At 36.2% G+C, this 26,352-nt stretch overlaps 1 protein-coding gene across 6 annotated transcripts in view; it reads left to right on the plus strand.

Annotated features, from left to right (window-relative positions):
* The window catches only part of ATP13A3 (ATPase 13A3), an 84,779-nt gene that overhangs the window by 48,476 nt on the left and 9,951 nt on the right, over positions 1 to 26,352 (plus strand). For 5 of the 6 annotated variants that reach the window (XM_058556092.1, XM_058556091.1, XM_058556096.1 and 2 more), the window contains 16 exons: positions 472 to 489; positions 582 to 735; positions 832 to 952; positions 3,992 to 4,116; positions 5,600 to 5,775; positions 6,306 to 6,428; positions 6,507 to 6,586; positions 7,189 to 7,231; positions 7,319 to 7,428; positions 7,736 to 7,832; positions 8,720 to 8,792; positions 10,978 to 11,155; positions 12,426 to 12,613; positions 17,945 to 18,033; positions 24,270 to 24,350; positions 26,201 to 26,290. In XM_058556092.1, coding sequence (XP_058412075.1) covers positions 472 to 489; positions 582 to 735; positions 832 to 952; positions 3,992 to 4,116; positions 5,600 to 5,775; positions 6,306 to 6,428; positions 6,507 to 6,586; positions 7,189 to 7,231; positions 7,319 to 7,428; positions 7,736 to 7,832; positions 8,720 to 8,792; positions 10,978 to 11,155; positions 12,426 to 12,613; positions 17,945 to 18,033; positions 24,270 to 24,350; positions 26,201 to 26,290 — 1,746 coding nt within the window. The remainder of the gene's footprint in view (positions 1 to 471; positions 490 to 581; positions 736 to 831; positions 953 to 3,991; positions 4,117 to 5,599; positions 5,776 to 6,305; positions 6,429 to 6,506; positions 6,587 to 7,188; positions 7,232 to 7,318; positions 7,429 to 7,735; positions 7,833 to 8,719; positions 8,793 to 10,977; positions 11,156 to 12,425; positions 12,614 to 17,944; positions 18,034 to 24,269; positions 24,351 to 26,200; positions 26,291 to 26,352) is intronic. The other variant, XM_058556097.1, reaches the window with a different exon arrangement.

Consider the following 26,352-nt stretch of genomic DNA (forward strand, 5'->3'; position numbering starts at 1 on the left):
CTACACCTGGTGTGTTGCAGACATTCTTTGTAAAATATTGAGATTTAATTCTCAGTCTTGTTACTTTTCCTTCTATTTACTGAGCAGCTGAGCGCCTTGTGATTTAGCTACACAGTGACTAATCCTTTTAAAGTGCATCCGTATTCCTAGAATTTAATAAAAAGAATATGTGAAAGGCTTTATTGTTAGATGACTTTTTAATATATTCCCTTTAGTTTATTTTAGTACTTAATATATTAATATTTTTAGGATAGCAGAATATTTGAAAATATTCAAGAATATACTTTTTAAAAATGGGCGGTGGTAGAGAAGCAATCTTGAAACCTGACTTTCAAATAATCAAAGTTCCTTGCTATTTTCCAAATAATGTTTTGTGGATGTATAGTAAAAATTTTTTTTAAAAAATTTGAGTATGTTAACAGAGTTAATCTGTACTATTTCTTATTTCTTCTTGTTTTATTTTGTTTTCAGGAGCTGTTTGAACTTCCAGTAAGTGAAGAGTGTTTACTTGTTACCTAAGTCTATTTGTTTTCATTCTGAAAGAGTAACGAATACTTTGTGCATCTTTGGAAATCATATAGGCTATTTATGAGATAGGAATTGTTCGCCAGTTCCCATTTTCTTCCGATTTGCAACGTATGAGTGTGGTTGCAAGGGTGCTGGGGGATAGGAAAATGGATGCCTATGTGAAAGGAGCACCTGAGGTCATTGCCAGTCTCTGTAAACCTGAGACAGGTGAGGAAACAACCAGGCTTTGCATAAAATTTTGGTATTTGTGTAAGCTTGTATTAGCAGGTCTCACAATGACTATTATTTTTTCCTTTTACAAAGTTCCTGTTGACTTTGAAAGTGTTTTAGAAGACTATACTAAACAGGGGTTCCGTGTGATTGCTCTTGCACACAGAAAATTGGAGGCAAAACTGACCTGGCATAAAGTACAGAATATTACCAGGTAAGGTTAATGAACCGTTTTTCTATAGTTTTTCCGGTAATGCATCATTTATGTTTCTGTAAGTCATGCACAATAATTTGTATGTAGTTGGGTATTTATTAAATATTTATTGAATGTATGCAAATATACACAATGCAATGTTTGTTTTAGGTATTGAGATAAAAGTACAACTCTTCAGAACTATTTTCAATTCATTCGTTAAATATTTATCAAGTGCCTGCTATGTGTCAGGCATGCTCTAGGAACACAAGTATGTTTTAGTAAACATAATTCTGCAGAAGTGTATTTTTCCCAAACGATCAACTTGCTTTTGCCCAGTGGTTGGAACCAAGTACTAATTTGGTCAGAGTATCATGAGTCACAATAACCAGTACCTGTCTCCCCTCCTCCCTAGTCAGATGGCATTACCAGCGTCACATTTAGTTCCATGTATAGCTACAGGGTTCATGTTCAAGGATTGTCACTTTTACTGTAACTGATATAGACCCACACTTTAGGATAGGATTTTTGTTTAGGAATATTTCATGGTGTACCTAGCATTTTAAGCAGAAAGGACTATTTGTTGTTGTCCTGCTGATTCTGTCCAATAGCCTTCCCTTCCTCCATCCGTATTGCCATTGTTTCTAATTCAGGGACTCAGCTCTTTTCTCCAGTCTTCCCTCTCTCTAACCTGTGTTCCACACTGCCTCCAGAGAGAGCTTTTTAACATTCGGATCTAACACCTGTCTCCACCTGGAATTCTTACAAATGGCCCCCCATCAGCTGCTGGAGGAGTTCACAATCAGGGATGCACATCAGGAAAGAAACAAAACAAAACACATATTTGGTTAAAAAAAGGAAGCAAATGATACAAACAGATCAGTATTAGAAAAGGACATAACAAATGGCCAGTGAACACATGAAAACGATAGAACGCTTCAGTTCTTGGAGAACTACAAAATAAAACCACCATGAGACGTCGCGTCTCTCCTAAGGTTGGCAAAATTGAAAAGATTGGTATTACCAAGTGTTAGTGAGGTTTTGAGAAAATTTTGACAACATATTGCTACTACACTATTGTAAATTCATGAAGATCTTGTTTAGTACCTATCAACATTTAAATTTGCCTGTAGAATTTGACCCAGTAAGTGCAGTTCTAGGAATTCAACCCAAAGAAATCTTTCTGCGTGTGCATAAGGTTATATTTAAATACTGTAAATAACATAATACTCACCAATAGGGCAGTGGTTAAATTATGGGCTGTTAATACTTCTGTTAATTAATCCAGGCACACGAACTGAAAATGGTAGGACAGTGTTTATAATACAATCCTGTTTTTCTGAATGAGACCTAAAGGAGTGGAGAGGACAGCCAAATAACTAAAAGGAAAAACTACACTGGGAATTCTATCTATTAAAGCAGAATATTTGGGGATGTGGTCTGAGTATGAACATTTAAAAGAAAAAAGGTGATAACCAAATGATCTGATGCATATGCTGATTGGGAGCCACTGACATAAAATATTATATCCAAATTCCTATGAAGGGCATATTAGGCTCCTTTTTCTACAGCTTCACCTTTGGCCATTTCCCCCCTTAAAGACTAATTGAATTGCCTATAGTTCTTGAGCCTGCCATATTCAGAACAGCTCAGGCTGTTCCTTCTGCCTGGAATACCCTATCCATCCCTATCAACTTGTCTCTCTCCCTCTACTCTCCTTCCTCATCCTTCAGCCGAGACTGTCGGTGTGTCTCCATTCTACCTTGTAGGGACAGGTTTTGGAGTTTCTCTTACAGCTTGAACCTTTATATCTTGAACTGAGTATTGTACTTTTCATTAATTAGAGAGCAGAGTTCCATGACCTGTACCATTTGTAGGAGAGTTAGGAAATCACCTGCAGCCGGAAGCGCATTAGTCCCTCATAGGAGAGTGGCTGCAGTGCTCTTGAGCTAGTAGTTTCACACTGGTACAGCTTTGTGCTTCGAAATGCATTTTCAGGTTTCAAAGCTTGTTTCTCCTCTTACTACCAGCAATATCATTTGTGTTAAGTTTCCTAACTAGTCTTTAATATCTTTACAACCCATTGTTAATAAATTTTATTTCAAAGATGTTTAGGTTTCATAGCCATATACTTCAAGCACCTTTATTGGCGAAGTTTTGTGTAGAAAAACCACTTGGTTACTGCAAGTCTGAAGTTTTGGTCCCTAACCTCAAGCCCCCTTTCTCCATTGAGAAAAATATTTCTGTGATATAATTTTGGTAGCTTGAGATATAAGAATGCAGCTATCACTGAAGAGACTTCATCTCCGTTATTGTGCTGAAGCACATACTATTTTCACATGTTCTCTTTGCATGTCTGTTTCCCCACAAAAGCATCTTGAGAGTAGAGATCATGCCTTTTTATCTTGGACCTTGCAAAGACTGGTGTAGTACTTGGTGCATAGTAGACACTCAACTATTTGAAGGAATAGCATCTTGATAACTATTGAATATTAATAAATATTCTAAAAGATCCATCTCAGGGTCCCAAGTAGATCCCATTGTTGGACTGCTAATACTTTTTGTATCACACTTCCAGGATCAAGAATTTGATCAAGAGTTTTCTAAAATTCGTCAAAGACTTGATAATGAATCCAGTATAACTATATCAGATGGGCTTGTGGTAGTTTTTTCCTTTTCTCTTAACATTTAAATTAGGGTATGCTATATGGGGGATAGTAAAGAATTGATTTATTTATGCTTTTCATTTTGTGGGTAGGATACAAGATGAATATTCCTTACTAGAAGTATTTAGTGTCATAACAAAGTTATGCATTTCCAAATGATCCTTGTGTGTTTCCAAGGGAAAAATTTAATTCAAAACGTATTTCTTGGAAGTTGTTTTTCCAGATTTAAACTTTTCAAGATATTGAACTCATAAAGTTACACTTTTGTGGTTTATTCAGCATATAAAATGTTTTAATTTATAATTTATGACTTTTAAATTGTTTTATCAATATAGAATGAGCATACCTGTTCTCTTGACTAAACCATTATGTGTTAAAATTTCTTTTTCTGCAGAGATGCCATTGAAAACAGCATGGATTTCATGGGATTAATTATAATGCAGAACAAATTAAAGCAAGAAACCCCTGCAGTACTTGAAAATTTGCATAAAGCCAACATTCGCACTGTTATGGTCACAGGTTAGACTTTATAAAAGGGCACAGAAAAAAGTAGAGTTCAAGTTATATAATATTGAGGAAAGATCCATTAGTTATACAAATATATTGTGTAGTGACTCTGTCCTATGTTGTCCTGTTTCAGCTCTGAACATTTTTCCAGAGTATAAGGTAACTTTGCAATACTCTTTTAAGGTATTTTTGCAAAGTTTGTAGATTTTTGCAAATCATTTGTAGATTTGTTTACTAGAATGTAAGATTCTTGAGGGTTAGGAGTGTTTTACTCATTTTGGGGTCTTCTGCAACTTTTAGAACTGTGCCAGAGCATGGAAAATGATTACTAGATGTTTGTTAGAATTACATTTTTATATGTGATCGTTTATTATCATTGCTTGAATGTATAGTAGTGAACATAGCCACTTTTTGGTTTGTTTTTGTTTTTTGACTGTTAGATCTAAATGATTCTCCTGGTGTTAATTATACTGTTGATAATATTAGATAATTTCCATTCCTTAGCTATGTGAAATCATGGCAACACTTAAGTATTTTTTTCTTAGCAAATAATCAGATTTAAGATATTCATTTTATGGCATTTACATGTTCAGTAAGACTTATGTGGAAAAGGCCTGTGTGTATTTTTGTTTTAGACTCAGAGATCCATCTGATAGCATACTTATTACCATATAGCTCAAGTAACTAAATTTATTAGCATCCCAGCAATTCTTGATTCTAATGACTCCTCCTTCAAAGCACTTTCCATCTGTGTCCCTTCCCCCTCTTTCTCTGCCATGATAGACTGGCTTTGTGTCCCAAGGTGGTCTGTCTGGTCACAGGAAGACACCCTTGGAAATAGTTTGTGGGCATTGGGGAAGAAATAACATTGCCCTTCAGTTCTGGTAGCCATGGGCTCCCCAGACCTTTGCCTGTTTCTCCTGTAAGTTTATTTTTTCTTCTCTTGATCCTGTCCTTACAGGGCTTCTCCTCAGTTCTTTCCTCTCATGACTGAGAAGTTGTCTTCCTTCTCTTTGCTTCTTGTAAAGATTGTATTTTTGTTACTTGGCTTATCTTTTTGTTTTGTGTGATCTTGCTTTTGTAATTCATTCTTTTTCCTGTGATATTACTCTAATATTCTTGTAGGGACCACCAGTCACTCCTAGGTTATTTCAACAGTGGTTTGTTGAGCATCTGCTCTGTATGTAGCTCTGTGCCCGGTGTTGAGTGGGTACTACTAGTGCACGACTTCAAAAGATTAAGAATGAATTTGGCTTTAAAAATTGTTGAGAATGTTCTAACTATTTAGCATATATGTGCCTGAATTTTTTGAGGCTTCCTTTGATAAGCATGTCGTGATTTTGTTATTTTTAAACTCCAAAAGCGAGGACCATACATTATATTCATTTTGCCCAGCCTGGTTGTGGGGACTGTAGTAGATTCTCAATAAGTACTTGTTTCATACATTCATGTTTCCATTTTCATTTTAATGTATTTTCAATATTTTGCAAATTAGGTGACAACATGTTGACTGCTGTCTCTGTGGCCAGAGACTGTGGAATGATACTACCTCAGGATAAAGTTATTATTGCTGAAGCATTACCTCCAAGGGATGGGAAAGTTGCCAAGATAAATTGGCATTATGCAGACACCCTACCACAGTGCAGTAATTTATCAGCAATTGACTCGCAGGTAATGTCAAGATGAATTTTCCCTTTTGAAACTTGCTTGTTTGAATTTAGTCTGAAAAAATAAAAAATTGTTCATTAAAGCACAACAAAACAAAAAATAAATGAAAACAGAATACCAGGCCATCTCCTCAGAAATTCTGATTCATTAGGACTGGGGTAAACCCAGGAATCTCAATGTTTAAATTTTGATATTTAGCCAAAGGTAAGAAGCACAGTTTTAAGATATAAGAATCCCAAATATTTATCCTATTGATAAATATTGATAAATGATGCAAGTGGTCCATAATATTCAGTTCATGGATCATTTCAAATTGAAGTTGATATTTAGCCTTCCTTAATTTTTTTTTTAAGTAAACATTATAGACAGATTACCTTAAAATTGAATTTCCTTTTACTTTCAATAAATGTTAAACCTTCAGTGTCTTGTGTAAAATGTCGAATGAAAGGATTCAGTTTTGGATCAAACATTTAAAGTAGGATTGTGTTCCTTGGTCTGGTGCCTAAATATTCTTGTGAATGTCGCATACACAGGATATTCCAATGAAATTGGTCCATGATTGCTTAGAGGATTTTCAGGTGACTCGTTACCATTTTGCAATGAATGGAAAATCGTTTTCAGTGATACTGGAGCATTTTCAAGAACTTGTCCCTAAGGTTAGTGATTTGGGTTTATGTATGTGTTCATATGAATACATTCGAACAATATTTTAAAGAAATTCATATTTTTTCCAGTTGATGTTGCATGGCACCGTGTTTGCTCGTATGGCACCCGATCAGAAGACACAATTAGTAGAAGCATTGCAAAATGTAGAGTAAGTATTGGTGATGGTGTTTTTTTTTAACTTTTATGAATTGTAGTTTCATTTTCAAACCCAGAAAAGTAACTTAAAGTTATCACTTGTCTTATAGATGCCTTTTTAAAAGAGGCTTATGGGCTCATGGATTTAGTTCAAGTACAATAACTACAATTCTTTTTTCAGGTAATATCTGTGAGATGTAGAGTTTATTCACTCAGCTTGATCGAAACGACTATAGTTTTAGTAAAAAATTATGTTTCAAGTTTTTAAAGGAGAAATCTTTACTGATAGCCTTAAAGTGTTCTAAAGTAAGTGTTCTAAAGACTATAAAGGCCCAAGTCCTTTGCTCTAAAGATTAGGAAATTGAGATGCCAAAATGATAAACCGATTTGCCCATCTTGTGACAGAAAAAGGACAATAACCCAGGTCATTTGACTTGCAGGCTGGTGCTGTTTGCAAAGCAACATGCCTGTGGTCATTGTAATGATAAGATTCATTGGTTAAACTGGGGGAATCTTGGTCCTTTAGCTCTTTATAGTACTATATTGGATAAATCTTAAGTTCAATGTGTATTTTAAGAAATTAATCAAAATCTTAACATAATTTTTATTTCTTAGTTACTTTGTTGGAATGTGCGGTGATGGTGCAAATGATTGTGGTGTAAGTATAGTCTTTGTGATTTATAGTTCTTTCTCTAGTCTAAGTCATATTCACAAAACTTAACCAGTTTTCTTCTTCAAACATTAGGCTTTGAAGAAAGCACATGGAGGCATTTCCTTATCAGAGCTTGAGGCTTCAGTGGCATCTCCCTTTACCTCCAAAACTCCTAGTATTTCCTGCGTGCCAAACCTTATCAGGTAGTACAAATTGAAAAATTTCCTGTTATCTCTTTGTAGCTTGCTCTAATAATTTAGAAGAAAAATTATCATAGAAAGGATTATGAATTTGTTTAACGGTATATTAGTATATTTGATCTGTAACTTACTGGCAGCACATTGCTTGCTACTCCTCATCTCTTCCAGTTCTGCTTTGGCTTAGTTCTCTTGGTAGAAAAGTGCTTTGTTGTAGCTGTTGAATGTTGATGTTCATCTGTCAAGATATAATTGTGGTTTGGAGGGGGAGGTTAAAATGCTTTTATTCACATGCCAACGTTTGTTTTCACAGGGAAGGCCGTGCTGCTTTAATGACTTCCTTCTGTGTATTTAAGTTCATGGCCCTGTACAGCATCATACAGTACTTCAGTGTTACACTGCTGTATTCTGTGAGTACCGGCGTTCCTACAGGGATGCCACTGAGTGTGAAGAGATTTAAATTAAGATATTGAGCAGATATGTTTGATTTTGAGTTCATCCATTAATTATGGAACTTATATAAGTAGCATCTGTAAATTTTCCTTTAGTTTACTGTATTTTGAGTAGCAGATTGACAATCTCATTAATCTGAAATAGCATTTTTCTTAAGACCAACAACTGTGGCTGAAGCCTTGTGAATATAAGATGGTTGTATTCTTTTTTGCCTTTAGCGCAGATGAGACATCTTTCTTTTATAACTCTTCAAAATATCAGGCTGTGACACATCTCAGAATTGTAGTTAACTTTGCTCTGCATTTGCAGGAAGGGCCCAGAATGAGAAAAGATTTTTGAGCAATGTTTATAGGACATTATACATTTGGAGAAAAAGTGTAAACGGTCCTGTCCGTACATACTTCATTGGATTTTATAGTTGTAGGAATCTCACTTTAAATTCTCCTCTAAATGAACATTGGTGACATCCCAAGTATCAGGAAGGATGGTGTTATATATTAAGGAAGCTTCAAGATACTAATTTTTAAGAATGTTAAAGATTGTGAGTAAAAGTTTGTATTTTCGTTTTGCCTAAAAACTTTTAAAAGGTTTTCATTGAATGAATTTTTAGGAGATGACTTTTATACTAATATAGTAAACTGAATATTTGCAAATATATGTTATATTTCACTAATTTCAAAGGCAAACGTAGTTCAATTTTTAAGCAGGTCCAAGTGTCATTTTAAAGTTGTCATTATTGGCGGGGGCGAAAAACTGAAACCAGGGTGAAAAGCCTAAAACCAGGGGGAAATGGTGTAAAAACAGTTACTGAAAACTAATTATGTTTTAAAAATTACTTCTGTAGATCTTAAGTAACCTAGGAGACTTCCAGTTCCTCTTCATTGATCTGGCCATCATTTTGGTAGTGGTATTTACAAGTGAGTATTTTGTTACTGATTTCAAAGCATATGAAATTCTGATGTGGCTTATTAAACTTTGTCAAATTTGCATCAAGAATTGTAACACAGTGCATACCTCTCCAGATTCCCTGTAAATATGTTCTTTTATTACCAGCTGTTTATATTTTGCCCCATTTGTTTTATTGTTCTCTTTCTATTTTTTCCTGAAATATTTGAGAGTAAGTTTGCATTATCATGCCCTTTTGCCTCTGAATATTTTAGTATATATTGCCTAAAAACAAAGCCATTCTTTTATATAAATAAACACAGTTACAAAGATCAGGAAATTTAACATTGATGCATTGTTGTCTAACCCACAGCCCATGTTTAAGTTTTGTAATATTTCCCAATAATGTCCTTTATACCTATCTTTTCCCCTAGTCCAGGACCTAATCCAGGCTCATGGACTTGATTTAGTTATCACGTCTCTTTGGTCTTCTTTAATCCAGAATAGTACATCAGCCTTTCTTTGGGGCTTCTTGATGTTGACATTTGTGAAGAAAGTAGACCAGTTATACTGGTTTGTCTGATGTATTCTTATTAAACTCAGGCTATGAATTCTTGGCAGGAATATCACAGAAGTGATGCTGTTTCCTTCTAGGTACATGAGATAAGGAAACACAAGATGTTGGTTTGTTTCAGTATTGGTGATGTTAACATCAAAATAATTAATGATGGTAATGGGATATGACCCATTTAATCAAATAAAAATTAGTAAGTCCATACTGGAAATGAATAAATAAATAATTGGGAGAGAAGGGAAAGCTATTCCTTGTAGTAAAATACTAACTAATAAATATAGAAGGAATGATTGACTTAGACTGTGAAAAGACCCTGATCTTCTTGATATTTTAGGCCAGATAATTCTTTGTTGTGGGGGGACTGTCTGCATTGTAGGATGCTTACCAGCATCTCTGGCTTCCACCCTACTGGTTGCCAGTAACACTCCCCCAGGGTGACAACCAAAAATACCTCCAGACATTGCCAGATGTTCCCTGGGGGACAAAATTACATTGGTTGAGAGTGACTGAGTTAGACAGTCTTCAGTGGATGCTAAAACTAGTGAATGAAAGTTGGATGAGGAATAAGATTTTTACACAGTTTCAGTATCTTTTTATAAATTACTTATTTACAAAGAGAAAAATAAAAACTTTACAGTGGAGGAACTTGGTGGACACTACCTTAATAAGTGATAAAAACCTTGTTTAATGTTACTGTTACGTTTATATTGCTTCAAACTTTTGGTAACGTCTTCTTAAGAGGAAGAAATATTTTAGTTGTAACTTTGCAGTTAAAGATTCAGAAGTAAATTCTTAGTTAAACATATAAGGGTAGTGATTAATCTTACAGTTTTTATTTATTTATTTATGGTTTGTGAGGAAGATCAGCCCTGAGCTAACATTTGATGCCAGTCTTCCTCTTTTTTTTTTTTTGTTTTTTTTTTTTTTTTGCTGAGGAAGGTTGGCCCTGAGCTAACATCCATGCCCATCTTCCTCCACTTTATATGGGACGCCGGCCACAGCATGGCTTTGACAAGCGGTGCATTGGTCTGTGCCCGGGATCCGAACCTGCGGACCCCGGTCCGCTGAAGTGGAGCGTGCGCACTTAACCACCCGGCCGGCCCCAGTCTTATAGTTTATATGCTTATATTTCATATTCTTTTTACTTGGACTGTGTTTTCTCTGAATTTCAACAGACTAATGTAAGAAGTACTCCTGAGGCCTTTTTGGAAAAGCCTAAATTGTTTGCTTTTACAGATTATTTAAATATGTGTGACATCTGGCTTGGATTTTGGCCTTTTTTTTTTTTTTTTTTGTGAGGAAGATCAGCCCTGAGCTAACATCCATGCCAATCCTCCTCTTTTTTGCTGAGGAAGACTGGCCCTGGGCTAACATCTGTGCCCATCTTCCTCCACTTGATATGGGACGCCGCCACAGCATGGCCTGACAAGCGGTGCATTGGTGTGTGCCAAGGTTCCGAACCCGGCCGCCAGCAGCGGAGCGTGAGCACTTAACCGCTATGCCACAGGGCCGGCCCCTGGCCATTTTTCATATTAAAGATTCATTAGACAACTTTTTTAATTTCATAAGTGAATATGGTTATGTATTTTATAGTGACAAATTAATTTAGATACAAACCTTTCCTCTTTTTCTTCTCAATATAGTGAGTTTAAATCCTGCCTGGAAGGAACTTGTGGCACAAAGACCACCTTCAGGTCTTATATCTGGGGCCCTTCTCTTCTCCGTTTTGTCTCAGATCCTCATCTGCATTGGATTTCAATCTTTGGGTTTTTTTTGGGTCAAGAAGCAATCTTGGTATGAAGTATGGCATCCACAATCAGAGTAAGTTGGTCAATTTATTTTAAAATCTGTGTAAAGTGTGTGTAACATATATGCATGTAAAATAAGTCCAAGAATTTATATAGAAGTTTGCATGCAGCTTGATGAGACACTTAAAAAATTTGGCCTGTGTTTGAGTTTATATCGTGCTAATTCCTTCTACCTGTAGGAAGATGGTCAGGCAGGGTCCTAATAATCACTACCAAGATGGGGACGTTGGACTGGTTTCTTACTTTGCTCCTGAGCCTTGCTTTCCTAATTTGTCAAATGAGAAAGTTGAAATTAATTGCTCGAGTCCTTCTAAACCCAATATGTTTGTGCTTCTAACTTTTCTACCCCCAGTTTAGGAAATGACATTTTAAAACCTAAATAATTTAAAAATGTACTAAGTGCTTCTCCTATTTTTTAATTAATTAAATATATAATCTATTTACTAAGGTAATTTTGTAGAATTAAATTTTCAGATGCAAACATTTATTTTTAGTTGGCTTGATTGAGGAAGATTGTCTTTCAAAGTTTTAGAATACTTTAAGAAATTTAACATGGCTGTTTGCTTATGTACATATGAACATTGCACCTGAAAAGGAATAGATGGAATTGTTTTCAAGAATCTTTCCAGAGTTCACTTGTAGCAAAGTAACATTTTGTTACCACTTGCCTGTGCTTATTGTAGTTGATGTTTTAGTAACGGCTGTTGGGCACTTCTCCGTCCTATGCGTGTTTGACAGTCCTGCCCACCTGGAGGTAGACGGGAGAGCCATAGCTGGAGAATGTTGAGGGCCGTCTGAGTGCCAAGTGCTTTGCTAGGCAGTTATTTACACAAATTGTCTTACTCATTCCTCACAGGAACCCTGTGATGGAGCAGGTGGTATCCAGTTAAGGGTCAGGACATGGGCTCGGAAATTAAATAATATTTCCTCAGTGATAGCCAAAAAGTGGTAGAGCTAAGGTCAAACCCACAGTCTGTTTATCTTTACTATGCTAAAATTACTCCCAAAATTAAAAAAGTGAGGGGGGGTTTATTAAACGTGAGAGGGGCTCACTAATTAATGAATTTTCTTCCAATTTTTTAACTGATTGGAATACGACCAGAGAGAAGAAAACCCTTCTGCTCTTCTGCCTGTTCTGTGTCTTAACCTTGATATTGTTGGATCTCGGGCTGTGAACGGCACCTTATTTCTCTCTATGTTATGATAGTGATTCAAGGCAGTTAAGGTAAAATTGGTTTCTTATGGGAAATGGGAGTAATGTGAATTTTTTGTATGTGTTTTAGTGCTTGTAATACAACAAGAAGTCTACAGTGGAATTCTTCACATTCGTACAATGAAACTGAACCTGATTCACGTAATATACAAAATTATGAAAATACCACAGTGTTTTTTATCTCCAGTTTTCAGTACCTCGTAGTGGCAATTGTCTTTTCAAAAGGAAAACCCTTCAGGCAACCTTGCTACAAGAATTGTAAGTTTGGCATTTATTGTGATTTCCATCCTGCTTCCCTTCTTTAAAAACAATGTAAGAAGAATAGCGTTAAAACTGTCCTTTCAAAGAAAAACAGATCATCACAAATAGAATGAAGCTAGTTATTTAAATAAGCTAGTGATTTAGATGTTTACTGTTTTGTTTCATTCTCATGATAGCTGCCACCCTGAGTTTAAAATGAAAGCCACCAGTTCTGAACAGTCCTGGTTTTCACATCCTATTACTTCTGGCTCCAACTTTTATTTTTACAACCCATTGCAGAGAGAGTTAGAATGAGAAGCAGGAACAGAGGTTCCTCAGTTGGAACAGTGGTATTATACTTTCCTTCTGGGTGGTCTGCACAGCACCAGCTGTCTTTCCTTCATTTTTGACACTGGTACAACCAGTATTCACCTGGAATTCTTCATTTCTGTCAGTTTTGCATCCACTGCAGAAGGAGCCAGTAGAATGGAAGCTTGTGCCTATGTAGATTGTCTGCCTATGGCAGTAGGAGATTGCATTTGGATTGATCAAAATTAAAGTTTATGGAAAAAAATCAGTTACTATATATATACATTGCCAGTTTTTAAAAAATTGAGAATATACTAATTAATATATCAGAACAACTTAATTTTTTTTCATGTAGAACTTTAGACATTTGCGGTATCTCGGAATGACTAGTAGTTATTCTTTTGCTGTAGTTGTTAAGAAATGCTAGTGTTCTGGTTGGCAAATGTCAGGTCACAGATTTTGATCTGTCATAGGAGTAACTACTATCAGCATCTCTGTCTCATGTTCGAGTTTACAAAGCGTTTCTCATACATTATCTTATTTATTCTTTAGTTCTCCTCTACGTGGTTTGTAGGTTTTATTACTTTATATTTTGGGCAGGTAAGACTGTTGAAATATATGTATCAATAATATTGAAATCTGTTTTTACTTTTTTTTTTTTTAAGAACTGATATTTCCTAACAAGTAGAAACTATATTACTGAGAACCATATTAGAACCATACTGTGGGACAAAAAGCCTTCCATAGAAGGTTTATCAGTATACTTCTAAGAGGACTTCATAACTAAAGTTAACTTATTATAAAATGAACTTAATAATTAAAGTTGATATACATGTTTTATTTTTAGTTCAATGTTTTTAAATTTCAAGGAAATATTGAACATGCCCAAGGGTAGCTAAAATATCTAGCAAAGAACAATACTTTCTTTATATAAAGAAAACTGGTGTTCAGACTGGTTGGTAAGCAGGTGCTTTGCTAGGACCTGCTAGTTGCTGCTCTCTGTATCTAAACAGTGTAATGTACTACATCTATCTACTCGCATCAGAAAAGTTAATTTTAGAGATCTAAGTAAACCCACCCTATCCATACTTCTCCAACTGAAAAAAAAGAAAGAGAGAGAGGCTATTAGTTGCCTATTTTTTAAATGCATCTTTTATATTATTTGAAAAACTTCAAAAAAATTAAAGGTGTAAGGTATTTTATATTCCCATTTAATTTCAAATTGGCTTGAATAATTAATAAACTCGCTTGTTGACCACTAGACTATTTTTTTAAAACGTGTATTAAAAATTATATTTTAGCAGAAATACAGCCACAAAACCTTTGTCTTTACTATAAGCAGCTTGTGCATGTCTGTCAGTGGATAAACAGAAGTGCATGCTGTCATAAAATATGCCTCCCGAAAAATACAATAGGAGCAGTAAAGTCAACATATACGTATTTTGCTAATTTTCACATCTCATTGTTTGTCTGTCTTTTGAGTCCACTGATCTTGGAATATAGTTGTTACTGATGAGTAAAGAAATAAAAATAGAAAATAAGAAAAGACAGAAATAAAGTACAACTGTATAAAGTAATATACAGTGTAAAGTATAAATATAGATGGAAATGAATGGGGAAAGGTTAAGGCTTCAGTAGAGCTGATGTTAGCTTTTCGTTTTCTTCTACAGAATAGACAGTTAACTATTCTTTGCTAGGACCTGCTAGTTGCTGTTCTCTATAGATAAACAGTGTAATGTATTAGATCCATCTTGAGATTATTATTTTTAAAAATTAATCTCAATCTTAGGCATTTAAGGCATTCTCTTCAGAGTTTTTTGCTCTCTTCTGGTTCAGTCTGATTCTAAATAAAACCTAATTTCAGTCTGTGGTTACCCATTTTCAACTTTAGCTTAGCCCAGTTACATTTTCTCGTTTGACTATGCTATCATTTCAAGGGCTGTGATGATATGGACTTAATTCTTACACTCTGATTTAACTGGATGTGATTTCTGAGATTTGGCTTCAGTTTTTGCTACAATTTCTTACTTGATCCCTACAGTTTACTGCTTGTGAAATCCAAGTCCTCTCAGTCTCTGAAGGCATTACTGAACTGCCGGTATTTTGGGCATGTGTGTCTCTTCCCTGTTCATCTGCCAGCCTGAATTGGTTGAAGCAGATATGTAGAGGCCCTGCAGGATAAGGTGGCCTTTTAAAGATAAATAACTGAGTAAGGAAGGGGGGCTAGGAATAAAAAGACCCGAAATTTGTGGTTATAGTTTGAAAGACCCCAGTTAGTTTTGTTTTTTTTTTTTTTTTTTTTTTTGTGAAGAAGATTGTCCCTGAGCTAACATCTGTTGCCAATCTTCCTCTTTTTGCTTGAGGAAGATTGTCCCTGAGCTAACGTGTGTGCCCATCTTCCTCTGTTTTGTATATGGGACACCTCCACAGCATGGCTTGATGAGCTGTGTGTAGGTCCACACCTGGGATCTGAACCTGCGAACCCTGGGCCGCCAAAGCGGAGCGTGCAAACCTAACCACTGTGCCACTGAGGCAGCCCCCGCAGTTAGTAATTTTTGAGGAAGGCACAAGAGAGGCATATATCAGTGCCATACATGAGTGCTGTGGGTTTATTTACTGTATGTAAGGTTTTATTTTTGAGTCACTTAACTAAGGGGAATATGAAGGAAATCCTTTATGGTACCTTATTTTGATGCTATGTTCCATCAAAAGGATCTGATACCATTAACAACAAATCTGTGATGTCATAAGCTGGGACATGTTTTAATAATAACTTGAATTTACATGTTGCTTTGTATTTTAAGTACTTAAATCTACTCTTTTCTCCTAGATCCTCATCATATCCCCATTATATAGTTAAAATAATTTGACTCTGAATGATTTATTCATATTCACATAGCTTTGTGACAGAATCTAAAACAGAATCTAAATCTTTAACTTTAGGAACATTCTTCCCCTAGCCCCCAAGCACCACCAAGACAGCATTTGTTTTGATAGCTGTTTGAGGGTGAAGGGTGTTACCTGCACCTCAGTAGGATTACTAAGGAATCACCGACAATGCCAGGAGAACCCAGGAGCTGAGAGCAGTCTCCTAGAAACTGACACCTCTCTAGCATCAGGAACTGATTTTTCCATTCTTGGTTCAAATCCTTATTGATCTTTTCATTTTGATGGTTATATAAATCTGCCAGCCCTCCACCTGCCCTGTCAAATTCTTTTGAATATTGTCCCTTTTTCTCCCCTGGCTAAACAAAGGAAAGATTCAATTATGTATTTTCTCCTCATGGAAATCTTGGCAGATCTTTAGAGGCATGATTCTTAAGGGGGTGGCTCTAGGAGAAAGATGAAAATTTGAGAAACACTGTTGAGGTAGGTGTAAGAGGTTTCTGAGTCTGAGTAAATTTTTTTTTTTCCTGGCAATATGTCAGGAACTAGATTGCAAATCTATTTTTGCTTATAGTTGTAAAAACGCAGTAGGATTTGAATATGCAAATCCTATTGTATTTCAGATTCATTTCTTCATTCAATATAGGCTATTACTTTATTGAAACAAAACTTTTCTGTCTCCCTGTCTCTCTTTGGCATTTATATTCTGACCATTTCATTTTGTCCTTTTTCTGATTTTTTTAATCTTTTCTCGTTTGTGTATTTCCAACTAGCACTTTCCAAACTGACCATAATAACTATTTGAATAACTATACAACTTATGTATTACTTTAGTTGCTGTATTTATTGAATAGAATGTTATGTTTCCTGTTTGCAATTTAGTGGAATGTTTTAAAAATAAAAATCTAGAAAAAATTGCTTTTTTATCTAATATAGATCTCAAATTTTTCATCCTGTTGGTCAGTGGCTCATAGTAAAAAAGTTTTCTCTCTTTTGGCGTGAAATGTTAGTATAACTCAACTTAATGCTAGTAGAACAGTAAACATATATTAATGTATATAAAACAATAAGTATATATATAAAACATAATATTTGTTTCTATAGAACAATAAATATTGGCTTATAGTTTTGAACTGACATATTAACAAAGTTGATATTTACAAATGACTCCCACATTTAAAAATAGTACTGAGGCCCATCATTTACAGTCCATAAAGTAGTATAGTAACTTCCTTACCCAATCTGAAGGTTTCATAATAGAGTTTTGGTCATATGTGGTATTAGTAAAGTTTGAGTTTAAAGCTGACCTCAGATAGGAACTTGTAAATAAATATCTAGACCAAAGGAAAACGGGGAAAAAGTTGGGGGCTATTAATATAATTGGGAAATATGTGAGCCTCTCTTACAGCTCCTCGTATAGGACATGCTTGTACACGTGCAAGTGTATGCGTGTATCTACACAGTTTACAAAATGGCCATGAGCAAGGAGTTTTATTTTTGAGTTAGAAAGGTGATGACAAAGTACAGCTGGGCAAAATTTACCATTCCTAGCTACCACAGCAAGTCCCAGGGTTAGTCTACATTTAAAATAGTAAATCAACTAGTTTCTGGGCTTTAGCTAAGTTTTCTGTGGAAATATTTTCATGGAAGAAGTCAATGAAAAAGTGGGATTCACTTAACAGAAATATGCTTACATTCAACTTAGAATGCCTCTATTTAGGATTATAACATACCTAATACTGAGAATAAGTGTTATTCAGCATTTTTACAATCCACAGTAATTGTCCTTGCATACATGTTTTCAATGATAATCTCATTTTGCCATACCTAGTCTAGTTTCCTATTTGTGAATTATGTATTGGCTTGATTATCTTATAAAGTCACTATCTGTCTGGGACAGATACAAATAAATGTCTGTAAAGGTCTGTCTCTTATTTTTATAGATGCTGATTATTTTGACATCACATAAATGAATCCTTTGGGTGTGAATGATGTATGATACACTAGGAAATAACATAGAGCACATACTTTATATACTTCCTCAATCTAAACAGAAGATTCAAAGCCAAATTTAGGATTGACAGTATACTAGTTATTGTATGCCTTTTTATTTAAAGGAACTTCCTAATTCAATTGTTTTACTTTCTTTTTCAGATTTTTTTGTTGTGTCTTTGATTATTTTGTATGTTTTCATATTATTCATCATGTTGCATCCAGTTGCCTTTATTGACCAGGTTCTTCAGGTAAGGCTCCAGCACGTCGATCATCCCTGTTTTTCTGAGGAGTGATAGTGTCTGGGGTAGCAGTAGTAAGACAGTAATAGAAATGACGCATTAGTGTTATATGAAGTTTACACAGCCGAGTGAGACTTCTGCATGTTTGCTGGGGCTTGCGATCTGTCTCCCTCTTCTGCTCTTACGAAAGAGGAGAAAGAGACTAAACTGTCTGCGTGTCTTTTTTCTAGGATCTCTTCAATTTTCTTTTTTTTTTTTAATTTTATTTATTTATTTTTCCCCCCAAAGCCCCAGTAGATAGTTGTATGTCATAGCTGCACATCCTTCTAGTTGCTGTATGTGGGACGCGGCCTCAGCATGGCCGGAGAAGCGGTGCGTCTGTGCGCGCCCGGGATCCGAACCCGGGCCGCCAGCAGCGGAGTGTGTGCACTTAACTGCTAAGCCATGGGGCCGGCCCTTCAGTTTTCTAAGATGCAGTTATATTAACCCAAAGATATCCTAAAAATAATGAAGAACATAATCAAAACAGCAGCAGCTTTTATTGACTCTGTTTTTCTTTCCTGTTTCTTCAATCTTTGCTTCTAGTTCTATTTCCCTTTGTCTATACACAAATGCTTCTTAGTCTTTAAAAAATAAGAAACTTGGATCCTGTTATTTGATCTGTCCCTTATCTACCTACTCCTCGAGTAGTCTGCACGTGCTGCCTCTTTTTCACTGTCCATTGAATTCTTCATTATTCTTTTCATTAAAAACTTTATGAATGATAAAATACTTGTTTTATACAAAAGAATATGCACAGATATTTAAGTTGTTAAGCATAGTAGTGATAAAATAACACCCATGAGTCGTTCATCCAACCTAAAAAGAGGTAGCATTATCAACACCAGCAAGGCACTGTTGTGCACCTTTCTCCAAACACCGTGAGGGAAGCACTAATCTAATTTTTTACCCCATTGTCTTGCTTTTCATTATACACTTACCATATATGTATAATGTTATGAAAGATAATTTTACTTGCTTCTGAACTTTATGAAAATGCTATCCTGCTTTCTATTTTTCTGTGACTTGCTTTTTCCCATTAGCATTGTTTCTAAGATTCGTCCATGTTGATACATCTCACTGCTATATAGTATTCCACTGTAGGAATATACTAGAATTCATTTCTCCATTCTCACTGGTAAATAATTGGGTGGTTTTTAGTCTTTTCCTGTATTAACAGTGCTGCTATGAACATTCTTGTCCATGTCTCTTACTGTATGGAAGTGAGTAATGGCGAACCGAAGAATAGGGATGGGGGCAGTACATCCCAGGTACAAGCAACGAAGGGGTGATGCACTGCTGTAGAGAATTTAAAAACAGCAGTAAATCCCATACAAGTCCAGCTCCTGCTAAATACCATGTGCTGGGAATTCTAAACAGTGTCAGAGGTAAAATACTCCTTCCAGTACTTGGTACATCACTAGGGGCAAAAGGTTCCTCTGGTGTATGCTAGTGTAATTCTGAGCATGCGCTCTTCAGCTTTCTAAGATGTGCCTAGTTGTTTTCCAAAGTGCTTGTCCCAATTTATACTTCTGTCAGTGTATGAGATCTCTTTTTCTACATCATTGCCAACAATGGCATGGATGTAAAATGTCTAATGGATGTAATATGTTATATCATGATGGTTTTAATTTGCTAATTATATTAATTTTAAATTGCTGATGGCATTGAGCATTTTTCATATGTTTATTGGCCGTGTTTGTTTCCTCTGTGAATTGCCTATTCGTGCCTTTTGCCCATTTTTTCTATTAGGATGTTGTCTTTTACTTATTTTTAGGAATTCCTAATGTTTTGGCTATATATGTGATAAATATCTTTTTCCAGTTTGTGTCTTATCCTTTTGCTTTGTTTATAATATCTTTTTAAAAAACAAATTTATAATTTTACAATAGTCAAGCTTAACAATTGTTTTCTTTATATTCTGTGCTTTTACATCTTAGTTTGGCAGACTTGTCTATCTCAGGGTTATAAAGATATTCCTCTTTCATAGCTAGTCTTTAATCCATCTGGAATTAATTTTATGTATGGCCTTTGAGATGGGGATCAAATGTCTTTGTTTTCTTCCTGAATACCCATTTGTTTCAGCATTATTTATTGAATAGTCTCATCTTTCCCCACTGATCCTTCAGTGATACTTCTGTCCTCTATCAGTTTTCCATATATATAACTATCAAGCTGTTACGGGCTCTACATTTTCTTCTTTAGTACCACATTGTCCAAATTACTATGATTTTATAGGAAATATTGATATATGGTTGGGCAGGGCCCATATCCCCACCTCACATTGTTGTTCATCATGATCTTTTTGACTGTTCTTGAGCTTTTCCTCTTCCGTATAAATTTAAAGTTTAGCTTGTCAAGTATTAGGAAAAGCTTTCTTGGAATTGTTATTAGAATTACACTGGGTTTATAAATAAATTTGGGAGAATTGATTTAGTCTCCCTTTCCATGAACAATATCTCTTTATCTTTCTTTAGATCTTCTTCATTGGCTTTCAGTAAGGTCTGACAGTTTTCTCTCTAAAGGTTTTTATACAAGTTTTTGTTAGATTTATTCCTGGAGTATTATAGTTTTTGTTCCTCTGATAAGTATCTATTTCAAATTACATTTTCTAATTCTTTTATGCTGGTGTAAACAGTGCGGTTATTTTGAATATTCATCTCGTATCCAGCAGCTTTGTCAAATTTTATTAAATTTTTAGATTCTCTAGGATTTTCTGTTTTAGACAGTCATCATCTATAAATAACAACAAAGGTTTTGTTTCTGACGTTTAAGTCCTTATACCTTCTATGTATTTTTCTTGTCTATTAACCATGTTAATGTTGGTTGTAATGATAGTGGTAGCTTATCTTGCTCCTGGCTTTAAAGGAAGTGCGCCTATTATTTCACCATTGGATACATTCTGGGCTGTAGGTTTCTGGTGTATACTCTTTATCAGGTTGAGGAAGCTTCTTTCTATAGTGTTGTTAACATAAATAGATGTTTACTTTTATCTGATGTTTTTGCTTCAGCTATTGAAATGATCACACGGTTTTCCTCCCTGGAGACTATAGTGAATTACAGTTGACTGATATTCAATTGTTGAACTAACACTGCATTCCTAGAATAAATCCAATTTGGTCGTGATGCATTCTTTTTTATAACCTCTGGATTTGGTTTGCTGTGATTTCGTTTAGGATTTTTGCTTCTGATTGCATGAGTGAGATGAGACTTAATTTTCCTTTCTTGTACGTTATTGACAGGTTTGCATATCAAAGTTATATGAGCTTTATGGAATGAGTATTCCATTTTGTGAACTTTTCCATAATTTAATTAATTCCTTTTGGATATTTAGGTTATTTCCAGTGTTTTGCTATTATAAACAATGCTATATTGCAAATCCTTACACACTTCATTAAGAAGGATAAATATATATTTAGAGGTTAAATATGCAGAAGTAGAATTGGTCAGAATATCTAAAATTTTAATTTTTATAAATGCTGTGTTATTGAACTTTGAAGAGGTTGACAGTGTAGGATCCTAGCAGCAGTGCATGAGTGTGTCTGTTTCCACGCATGCCTCACTGAGGGATTTGGATAAGCGCTTTAAGCAAAAGAGGAAAACAAAGCAAAACATTTATATTTCTCTTCTGCCGCATGTGTCTTCTGCTTCACAGCCAAATTATTTCTTGAAAGAGTGCCACATTCACCTCACCTCTCACACACCCATCACCCCTCTGGTTTCCACCCCTGCCAGTCTACTGAAACTGCCTTGCCAAGACAATTAACAACCTTCTTGTTAAGTCCACTGGACTTGTCCCCTTCACCCCCCCCCCCCCAAGTCTTACTTGACTCCTCAGCAGTATTTGACAAGTTAGCCATGCCTTCATTCTTGAGACATTCCCCCTGGAATTTTGTGATGCTTTGCTTTCTTCTTCTTCTTTTTTTTTTTTGTGAGGAAGATCAGCCCTGAGCTAACATCCATGCCAATCCTACTCCTTTTTTTTGCTGAGGAAGATTGGCCTGGAGCTAACATCCGTGCCCATCTTCCTCCACTTTATGTAGGACGCTGCCACAGCATGGCCTGACAAGCAGTGCGTCACTGCGCGCCTGGGATCCGAACCTGGGCTGCTAGCGGCAGAGCGCATGCACTTAACTCCTACGCCACGGGGCCTGCCCCGCTTTGCTTTCTTCTGATTTTTTTTCTTACTTCTGTGACTCCTCATTGTCCTTCTCCATTGTGGTTCCAAACCCTCTGCCTGTTCGTTGAATGTTAGTGTTCCTCACATTTCTGTAATTATGCTTCGTCTTACTCTGTACATTCTAGTGGTCTCATCTGTAGTCATGGCTTCACCCATAGTTGCCATCTATGTGTTGAAGACGCCCACCTTTATGTCCTTAGCCTAGCTCTCAACTGAGCTTTAGACCTGAATATCCACTGACATACTGAATATTACATGCATAGTTGACTCATCAATTCCCTCACTCAACATTTTTTTAAAACTAAGCGCATCATGTTCTCTCTCAACCCTGCTTCGTCTCTATTTCTTGGTACCATTTATCCAAGTCAGAAGTGTGTATGTGTATCTTTACTTTTTCCTTCTCTTTTCATAGCCAGTCTGTTGCTAGATTCTCAAGTTTTCTTCTGAATCTCCGTTTCTCTTTTTACTCCAATCCCATTTGTTAGCTAAAAGGAAACTATTGTTTCCTCTACTCACAACACTTCTGACACCAAACGTGTGGGGGTTGTTCCCACACCAACCAGTTCTCCAATTCTCTGGACACCAACTCGGTACCTTGCAATTCAGTTCTCACACTAACTACGTGGAGTTAGTGCAGACCCAACAGGTTAAGGGCTCAGTCCCACAAGACTATCCCTCCACTTCAGACACCAGGTGCAAGTCCCAAGTTGTCACCTGTCCTTCTGACCAACCAGCTATAAATCAGGGTTCCCACAACCCTCTTCTCAGGTTTGATGATTTGCTTTAATGGTGCAAAGAACGCAGGGAAACACTTGCTTATGCTTACGAGTTTATTGTAAAGAATATAATAAAGGTACAGGTGACCAGCCAGATGAAGAGGTACATAGGCGAGGTCTGGAAGGATCCTGAGTGCAGGAGCTTCTCTCCCTGTGGAGTTGGGATGCACTACCCTCCCAGCACATGGATCAACCCAGAAGTTCTCCAAACCTGGTAGTTTAGGGATTTTTTAATGGAGGCATCATCACATAGGCACAATCAGTTATTAATTCAGTTTCCAGCCCCTCTTCCCTCCCTGGAGGATGGGGCAGTGGAGCTGAAAGTTCCAAACTTCTAATCGTGGCTTAGTCTTTCTGGTGACCAGCCCCCATCCTGAAGCTATCCAGGGGCCCACCAAGAGTAGCCTCATTAGAACAAAAAACACTCCTCATACCCAGGAAATTCCAGGGGCTTTAGAAGCTCTGTGTAAGATGCTCCTGTCACCCTCATCACTCAGGAAATTACAAGAGTTTTGAGAGCTCTGTGTCAGGAACCAGGAGCGGAGACCAAATATTGTTTCTTATTATGCCACGCCCCACTCTCATCAGGCTGCCATCGTCTCTGCGTAGATCCCCATTGCAGTCTCCACCCCTCATGATCCTTCTTGCTGGAGTTGTAGGCGTTTCTCTAAGACATTAGGTCATATCTCTGCTCAGCACCTAGCACAGTCTCTTAGGGACTCAGCAGATATTTGCTGACTAAAAGGATGAATGCATTAATGGGATTTTTTTTAATCTATTTTTTAGGCCTTAGAAATTAATCACAGATTTTAAAGTGAAAACTTAGATTGTATTTCTTAAATTGATCTGGGTAGTTCTTTTATGAATTTATAGCAGTGTAGAGTTTTGAATAATACTTGATTATTAGATCAGTATCTGCCTCATTGTTTAAAGACAGGGTTTTATTTTAAAAATAGGGACTTTTAGAAATTCATGATCTTGTAGAACAAGGGCTTTTGAGTCTGAGTGAATAGGATTTGACTCTAAGCTCAGCCAGTTTAATGTATTTTTTTTTAACCTTGAGTTACTTATACTTTGAGTTTTATCATCTGAAAAGTGGATATAATATCTACCTTGTGGCATTGTTGAGGACTGAGTAGATAATGTATCTGAAGGTGCTTGGTACGTAATAGGAATTCAGTAAATTTGGAAATTATGATATAATGCTAACTACGTACTACAATTTTAACTTAAATCTTTTTGTCTTACAGATAGTGTGTGTGCCGTATCAGTGGCGTGTAACTATGCTCATCATTGTTCTTGTCAATGCCCTTGTGTCTATCATGATGGAGGTAAGCACATCAGATAATCAAATGGCCTACCTTGCTGCTTTAGGACTCCTGGTGATTTAATGGTAATGGGGGAAAAGGAGAGGTAAATTGTGGAAGCCCACACAGAATTTCAGTTTCATTTTAGTTAAATTCATTTAGCCTTTTCTTCTGATCTTTTTCATGAACTGATAGTAGTTATATTAATATTATGATTGAGCTGCACTCATATAGATAGGAGAAGATAAGCAGTGAGGTAGTAAAAAGTAGTGATAGAAAGAAAGGAGAGAAGATTGGAGCTCAGGTGGCACATAAACTGGTAAACCAGTGGCCATGAAATCAGAGTGGGCAGGTACCACGCCAGTCCTGTGATGAACAGTAAAATCTCCCATTTAGGGAAGGAAAGGGAGGGGGGCTTTCTCCATGAAGTGTAGTGAATATTAATCATAAGAGAGCTTACTGAAAGTGTAAAATAATGACCATTATGAACTTACCTAATCTCAGCATTGATTACTGGAACTTCCTCCTTGGTATTTACTTTCAAGTTCCTTCTAGAAGTCTTAAGTACTCTTTGATCCATTGTATATTGTATAGTTGTTCTCTTGTTAGGATTGCTGTTCGGTCAGCTTCTCTAAAGGAGCTAGTAAGTTCTCATTTGCTGCTTATTAATAAAGTTTTGTCCGTTCTCAGAACTATTATAATTCACTCCTACAGTAGCAATATATGAATTGGAAGAAGGAGATACAGTTGTTATTTTTAAGTTAAGGGTTTCATAGCATAGGCTTTATTTTTTTTTGTGAGGAAGATCAGCCCTGAGCTAACATCCATGCTAATCCTCCTCTTTTTTTGCTGAGGAAGACCGACTCTGAGCTAACATTTATTGCCAATCCTCCTCCTTCCCCCCCACCCCCAAAGCCCCAGTAGATAGTTGTATGTCATAGTTGCACGTCCTTCTAGGTGCTGTATGTGGGACGCGGCCTCAGCATGGCCGGAGAAGCAGTGCGTTGGTGCGCGCCCGGGATCCGAACCCTGGCCGCCAGTAGCGGAGCGCGCGCACCTAACCACTAAGCCACGGGGCCGGCCCGTGTAGGCTTTTGAATTAAAGTTAGGTAATTTGTGGGGAAATATGTATACTTTCGTGCTCATAGTTCTAGACTTGGAAATTATGCTTAATTTGTTATCTTTTTAAAAGATGACTTGGTATTTAAATTTGGGCCATATAGTGGGCAGGACGGATATTATAGTACTGATCTTTTTGAGTTGCCCAGTGGAATGCATTTTTGCTATTTTATGGACACTAGAAAGCACATCCAAGATACTGTATTTTAAAAACTTTTCTTTTTCTATAGTATACGTTCATCTTTTCACTCAAATTTTAAGATAAAATTTTTTTAAAAACACGGAATTTTTAGGGAATCCTTTTATAATTCCTGTTAATTTATTATTCTTGCTCACTATCAAAAGAATTATTTGTGCTGGACTCTGAAATCATATTCATTTATAGATGTAGCTATATGTAGAAGTAGCATTAATATTATATATTAATTCAATGGAAATAACTCATTGTTGAGAAAAAGACTTCAGATTATAAGCATTATTTTAATATGGGAAAGACCCGAGGATTCATACAAAAGCCATCTTTTGTGGAAAATTTAGGAGAGTTTTTATCAAGAATTTGATGATGATTTATATTTGTTACAAAAGTCCTGTTGCTTTTCTTTATCCTTTTGCAATATTAACTGGAATTCTTTATGTGAAAACGAAATCATGTTTTTCGCTAATGATGCAGCATTGTGTGACCCTTTTTAAATGTGCACGTTAATAAAAAATGACTTAGTCATTTTTAATTCTTAACTCACTGGAATATCTCTCAGAACTTCTTCCTTGACATGGTCCTTTGGAAAGTTGTGTTCAATCGAGACAAACAAGGAGAATATCGCTTCACCACCACACAGCCACCACAGGTTGGGAATCAGCAATTACTCTCAATTCTTCACGTGTATCTAGGCTGTTTTAGTTGTGTCCT

This window comes from Diceros bicornis, chromosome 15 (genome assembly GCF_020826845.1).
Source record: "Diceros bicornis minor isolate mBicDic1 chromosome 15, mDicBic1.mat.cur, whole genome shotgun sequence".
NCBI lineage: Eukaryota > Metazoa > Chordata > Mammalia > Perissodactyla > Rhinocerotidae > Diceros > Diceros bicornis.